Raw genomic sequence first — 6,544 nt, forward strand, 5'->3', positions numbered from 1 at the left:
TTGTGCTCAACATTATCACCGTTAACCTTTTAAGACAATAGATTGAAATGCAACTTTTAACCTCATCACTCTCCTACGATTAGTTATAAGAAATATATACAAACTTCTATTATCTAATCAAATGTAGCCTCTATTATCTAGTCACATATAGCCCACACCTCACAAAGAATACTTAAAAGAACGTATACATCTTTTAATACATTGAAACATACCAATGTCCTTCAGGATAATATCCATCAGTCTTCTATGAATAGTTCTAGGAGGTCTCTATCAGTTTCAATCTACAAAACACGTGTAGCCAACATAATGATATAGAAATAACCATAGAGTCCCTAATAGAAATGATGGTATATTAAGATAACTTAGAAAGATTGAAATGACACCAATATAATGACATTTTCCCCTACATCAAAAGAGCTGAGTCTCTTATTAGGGGCACCCTTAATGGGTGTGTCAATGGCAAGTGGAAAGTAACAGAGCTTGAGATTCTGGTAGGGTTGGTAGCTTATTGGTGGGAGCATTTTTGTTTTGTAATGTTTGTTCCGCTATTGAGTTGGGGACTTTCCAACAACTCTGATAACGTTGCCACAAAAGAAACGTACGAGAAAATGTACATATTCCCTTTCTTCTGCTCCCTGCACTTGAAAGTCTGTTCCTCTCATTTTTGTATCTCTTGTGGACTACCTAGCTGGCAGTTATTGGAGCAGAATACGGGGAAAATGAGGGCATAAATGAAATTAAAAAACTGGGTATTTAACAATGCCTGATACAAACTCAGTCCTCCAGAAAAACCTCGTGATTTGGGCCTTCCCTCCATCTCCGACCGACCTTCCCATTTTTTTCCAAGGCCCACACATATTTATTGTTAATGTAAGTTCTGCAGCCTCAAAATTATCTATTGTGGTTTTAATTGGGCGATTACTTGCAGGCCGGTCAAGCTGACGGAACCTGATTGTATGTCTGAATCAGAGCATCTAATAATGGCAGAAGCATCAGAAGATGCCCACTTATTTAAGTACTACTCTTTGCGCGGTTTGTTTTAAACCACTTCATGTCTTCTGGGGCTTCGTGTCCAATTCAGGCTATGGACTCCGTTACAATTTGATGGACGGTGTTCATTGTGTATACAGGTGAAGTAGGGCAGGTTAATACAGTAGAGGCAGTAGAAGATAAACATACCCAGATCATCTCTTGGGAACTTGTGTCATTTCCAAGCGTTTTCCCACCGTTTAAGATTTGGCCTCAAAACCTACCTATCTGTCTTCTCTGCTGTTACCCCAGTTGTAGTCTTCCAGTCGCATTAGGAAGAAATCGCTTTGAAATTCATCATCCATTAAACGGATCCAATGATATTCTGCAAGCTTGATTACTACAGGTCACAACCCTCCCTCTTTACCTGTTTGTGTTTAATGTGACTTTATGAAATGCAGAGAATTAGGCACTTTATAGAAATGTCTTTCATTTAAAGGTTCAATTCAATCCATTCATGTGTTGTTATTGCTGTTTGGGTTCAGATTGTGAAGCAGAGATAGAAACGAGCTTTAACAAGAGACACCCACGTGGAACCGGATTTGTTTTTCATGCAGGACTAGGTTCACAATGTTTTTCAAAATACAAGTTTCTGTTTTAGGGTGGGTGTTCTGATCTTTCTGAGATTGGAACTCGAGACATTTTGGCTCTTAATGGGCAGAGGCAGAATGGCAACTACTGGTACGTGCTGTGCATTGGAGCATCGTTTTAAGGCTTTGTCTATCAATCACGGATCTCTGTCTCCATCCTCAAAGGAGGAAACTTGTTTTCATGCCACGGATGATATCGCCATTCAGCGGCAGCATCACAACCAGAATTTCTCACAAAAGGACCAGTCGGAGCCTAAATCCGTGTCAGACTTCTCTCCTCAACGGGAGCAATTCTTGGACCTAAAGGTAACCATTTCCCCATATTTTAGCTATCTTGTTTTTCCCTAGCAGAAAAGATTTTCATGTGGAAGAGTTTGTTCTTTATCATGTGATGTCAGACGGGAGAACTCCACTTCTATGACTCGAGCGCTCGCAGGAGAACCAAAAGCCATTCGAAGAATCTTTGGAGGATGTCGGAAAGAGCGTTGGTTTCGGAGGAAATACTACCAAACACCCCTGGAATTGTGAAGCCCTCGGCACCTTTTTGTTATTCAGAAGCGGAAGATATTTATTCCTCGGATGAAGAATCTACCGGTTCGGAAAGATCTCAGAAAGAAGGAAGCGAAATGCATCAGGTTTGTGAAAGAGATGAAGAAGCTGGCAGTAGCAACGGCCAGGATTTAACCGTGTTGGTTGCAGCAGGGTGTCAAAGTTGTCTTATGTATTTCATGCTCCCAAAACATGCTTTAAGCTGCCCGAGATGTGGAACTTCTCTTCTGCATTTCAACGAGCCTGCAACTAGCAAGGCCAAATAGATTCCAGAGGTCGAAATTGGTTAGGAAACAATACCCATTTTTGTAGGTTTTGAGACCTATCATTTTTGTGACAGGTTGCACCCGTTTGTCATTGTTGCCATACATTTTCCACAATCCTCCCTACAAAACTCATTTCAGTGAATTTCCAGAGAAGTAGAAGGAGGTTTGTAACTTGGTTTTGTCATGCGTATCTGCCTTTGTAAGTAAGACCTACTTCATTCTTTACCAATGATTTGGTTTATGTGCATTGCTTTCTTGGAATCTAGTTTTCCTCAACAGGAAAAGTAAGAAAACCCTGATTTTGAGGAAGAATATAATGTGTACTAAAATGTCTCAAAGGTGGATTTTGTAAGTGGACTTCCAAGTTTAGTCATCGCTATTGTGTGCAATCTCCCCTCAATTTTATTTAGTGTACATGCCAGTGCCTAGCTAAACAAGCAGGTACTTGTGAGATGGGATTATTGAATGTTTTTGGTTTATTTTCTGTATTAATTTCTGAGTTCATAACATGAATATCAATTTCAGAAAGAGCTTAAACAATGAGTAAGTTTGTCAGTTTATCAGACGGAGTCGAACAACATTTTCAGAAAGAGCTCGAGCAATAAAAACCATTGCATGTGTAGGCTTCTAAGTTTATAACGTGCATGTTTTCGGTTTTAATCTGGCCTTTTTCTACATGAAATTCTTACTCTATAACAAGAATGACATTTTGAGAAAGAGGTTAAACAATAAAGAAGCTCCTCAATTGATAACATATATGGCAATTAGTGAAGATAGTAGATACTATCCAGTTCCATACCAAAAGAAAACAAACCTGGAAATATTCTACCAACATTTTTTTCTCTTTTTCATTTTCCAATTTGATTCAAACATTCACATTCATTAGAGTTGAAATTTAGCAAACAGACAACTCGCTGGATGCATCCAGCGTGCAAATCTGAACACCTTGATGATTCTGATAAGGATCTGTAGGATATTGCTCACACTCTGTACAATAATCTGCTCCCCGAGGGTTTCTGTCTCCATAGTAATTGAATGAACACGCTTAAAGGTTTTTGTCTCCAAGTGCCAATTACATTCCTTGGAATGAAATTGAATTTTAGTTTCAATTTCAGAAGTGCCATTTGTTTTCCTAGCAATGCTTTCTTTACCCTGCTCTCTGCGTCCCTCAATCATAGGTCATATAAGTGACAAATCCATCCCTAAATCAGTAGCAAAATGAAACTGAACTTGTAACTGCTAGCTGTGAAACCAAGTCTGCTGCCTTGATCCTTTTTTCTTGACCGTAACTAGAGTTCTCTAACTCTCTGCTACTCCTACACTGATGGTCCACTCCCCAAACAGCTGCTGATTAGAGAAAGGACCCCTTGCACCATGAATGTCAAAAAGGGGACATAACAGAATTCCAAACGGAGCTTTAGCAATAAAACATATACTGTTTGGTCGCATGTTAAATCTGAAAACAATAGCTTATTTGGGTCACACATAAATTTCGTTTGGATAGTTTCCTTTTTTATGGATCAGCTAGGACATAAATCCAGTGCCTCCCTTGTACATTTAGCGATGGCCTTTTTTCTAAGTGCGGTTTTGATAGGCTCGTTTTCATGGTTTTGAGGCAGCTCATTTCTCCAGTTTTTGATAGGCACCTTTATTGGCTTTGGGGCAGCTCCTTTCTCCAACACCCCTCCAATTATACCTATATTTTCTTTTGAATATGTTCTTTATTTATGGACCAGTTATAACTTGATTCTGGAACCTCCCATGTGCACGCTTGGGTGGTCTGCCATGAGCAATGGTTCTTTTCTGGACCACAGCTTTTGAGAAGTTCCTTATTATGGTTTTGGGGCGGTCCATTTCTCAAATAACTCCTTGAGTCGCAACTGGCTGCCCAGGGCACCTTGTCTGGACTAGATACCAGATGATTGTATAGTCATATTTTATTATTCATTTGAATATGTAAACAAATTAGCCAACCTAGACGAAGAATGAGTATAACAGAAGCATTTCATTTCTTCGGCCAAAAGATCCAAGAGTCGGAGAATAGAAGAAAGTATGTGAGAATTCAAGAAATACAAGTAATGGCCATACAAACTCGAAAACAAAGATAAACAGAATATCTTTTGAAGAAATGAGACAAGAAACTGAATGAGAAGAAGCAGATCGACTAGAATTTACAAGAAATCTAACTTTGGAAAGAATTACTTCTGAAGTTTGATGTTCAGTTTCAACCATAGACGACCTTAGTCTCTAACTTTTATGACTGATTTAGATGTAGTTTATTTCATGCCTCTTTCTTATATTAATTAGCTAATCATGGCATGAAACTGATGTGTAGGTCTAGAGAAATACATTGGCAACATAACCAATCCATTCAAGAGGCCTGATGGACACTATTTTTCAGTTTGATAGACTTGTCGCCTTCTGCCTTAGTTATCATATAATCGTCTACAATGAAATGGGCTTGTTGGAAAGAATCCTTGTTAGCTTTTAGACATTCTTTGCAACAAACATATGACTGCATTTGTAATATTTAATGTTCATCAGTTGGCTATGTGGCATTTCTTTTTGAATTTATTCTGCCGAGGTTGGCAATCTGACGTGAACAGTTTTGTTTGGCTTGTTAGAGCTTCAACTATGTATATTTCTTAAACACGGAGTTTTGGTGCTTCAAATTCGATATAGCGTAGCTAAAGGAAGCTTTGTGTTGCATTTTGTCTGTTCTCGATATAAATGTAGCTGTTTACTTTAGAAGCCTGAAGGTTGCTGAACTCTCAATGGCTTAATGCATTTTGTATGATGAATATACTGTAAAACAGTAAAAGCCTTGCTATATTTTGAAAGGAATCGAACGTATCAAAATGATGAATCTGCAAGCAACAAGCTCTTTATAGTGTAATTAAATTCCTGGTGTCTGTGCATTTCTTTGTAGTTCTGCACAGCCGCCGGTATGAGGCCTGAAATGTATTGTCACTTCTTTACAAGTGTTATCAGGCATAGAATGTAGGGGCATATTTAACATGCCTGTGTGGATGAGAATGATACGAAAAATGGTGCGCTTATATTGTGATTTGGTGGTACTCATATGAGCTGCAGCCCGTCAAAGTCTGAAAGTTAAAAAACATCTGCGTTTTGGATCACACTGGACGATTTATGTAATCTTAAATGTTGACAGCTCTTAAATTATGGCGACAGGGCCTTTTTTGAAGCTTAAAAAATCTGAATGGAAAATGTCTATTTGAATAGATTTAGCCATCGCAAAACTTTTCCTTTTTTCAAGGAGTATCCCTCCGACCCAGCCTAGTGTCTAACCTATCATTTATCATAGTGACTTCAAGAAGGGGTGAGCTGAAACAAGACTGAGGCTCTAGGGGTGTAGTCAGAGCCCCCAACCAACATGCACTGGATTAATCCATCAATCATAATCATAATCAAACTTGATATCAATAGAGAACAAACCTACGGTCCAAGCCAACTTCGCCAAACATACAAATTTTAATCACTTAAAAAACACACCATTTCCATTTTTTCCGAATATTTAAAAAGATGAATGTAATTCATAATTACGTGCAACTGTTCTTCTGTATTTCATGAAATATTATGAACAATGCCTGTTGGCAAGAGTGGATATATATATTTGTTAAAAGTCCAAAAGCCTTTCTCTCACTGGTTTGTGGTTCAAACCATAGATTGCAAACTCATTAAGTATATGTTAATGATAAGTACTCTATTCTTTTGTGTTCCGTGAGTTTTACAAGCTTAACTCATGGGTGTTTTTTATAGACATGGAAAAACAGGGCTAAAAACATTGATATTGATAAAGCATTTGTTAAAACATGTTTTCACTCTCTTCTTTTGCTATAAAACCATGCATTTTCTCTTGTAATCTATAGCTTTTGTTTTCCAAAGTCTGTCAGTACCTTTTTCTTATAGCGATAGCTCGCAGTTTTTATGAAATTTTTGCTGAATTGAAAATTTTATACTTTTTGAAGACTCTCCAAAGCCAAGTATGCGAACTATGGTTCAGTCTGATAGAAGTGGGTCCAGTCACAGTGGTTATATGTTCTGCTACAGCCCAGTAGACTTTTCTCATAATCCTGGAGTTGGTGTATG

At 38.1% G+C, this 6,544-nt stretch overlaps 1 protein-coding gene across 2 annotated transcripts; it reads left to right on the top strand.

Moving 5' to 3' along the window:
• Positions 1 to 458: 458 nt before the first annotated feature.
• LOC149539560 (uncharacterized) lies at positions 459 to 2,823 on the top strand. Of its 2 annotated transcripts, none has more exons than XM_089800788.1 (3): positions 459 to 1,375; positions 1,515 to 1,925; positions 2,018 to 2,823. In XM_089800788.1, exons 2-3 carry the CDS (start codon positions 1,683 to 1,685, stop codon positions 2,432 to 2,434), a joined length of 660 nt encoding a protein of 219 aa, XP_089656914.1. In that variant the 5' UTR covers positions 459 to 1,375; positions 1,515 to 1,682; the 3' UTR covers positions 2,435 to 2,823. The 2 variants fall into 2 exon arrangements, with proteins under 2 accessions (XP_089656914.1, XP_089656915.1); XM_089800789.1 differs by having other exon boundaries at positions 579 to 1,375; positions 1,587 to 1,925.
• Positions 2,824 to 6,544: the final 3,721 nt, after the last annotated feature.

Source organism: Cupressus sempervirens, chromosome 9 (assembly GCF_028749045.1).
Source record: "Cupressus sempervirens isolate cs-2001-9-10 chromosome 9, ASM2874904v1, whole genome shotgun sequence".
Classification (NCBI taxonomy): domain Eukaryota; kingdom Viridiplantae; phylum Streptophyta; class Pinopsida; order Cupressales; family Cupressaceae; genus Cupressus; species Cupressus sempervirens.

What these genes read in the sequence shown, in the direction of transcription:
- LOC149539560 (XM_089800788.1), top strand. Translation starts at nt 1,683, where the DNA reads ATGGGCAGAGGCAGAATGGCAACTACTGGTACGTGCTGTGCATTGGAG. An exon ending in AGCAATTCTTGGACCTAAAG is followed by an intron (nt 1,926 to 2,017) that starts GTAACCATTTCC and finishes ATGTGATGTCAG; the next exon opens with ACGGGAGAACTCCACTTCTA.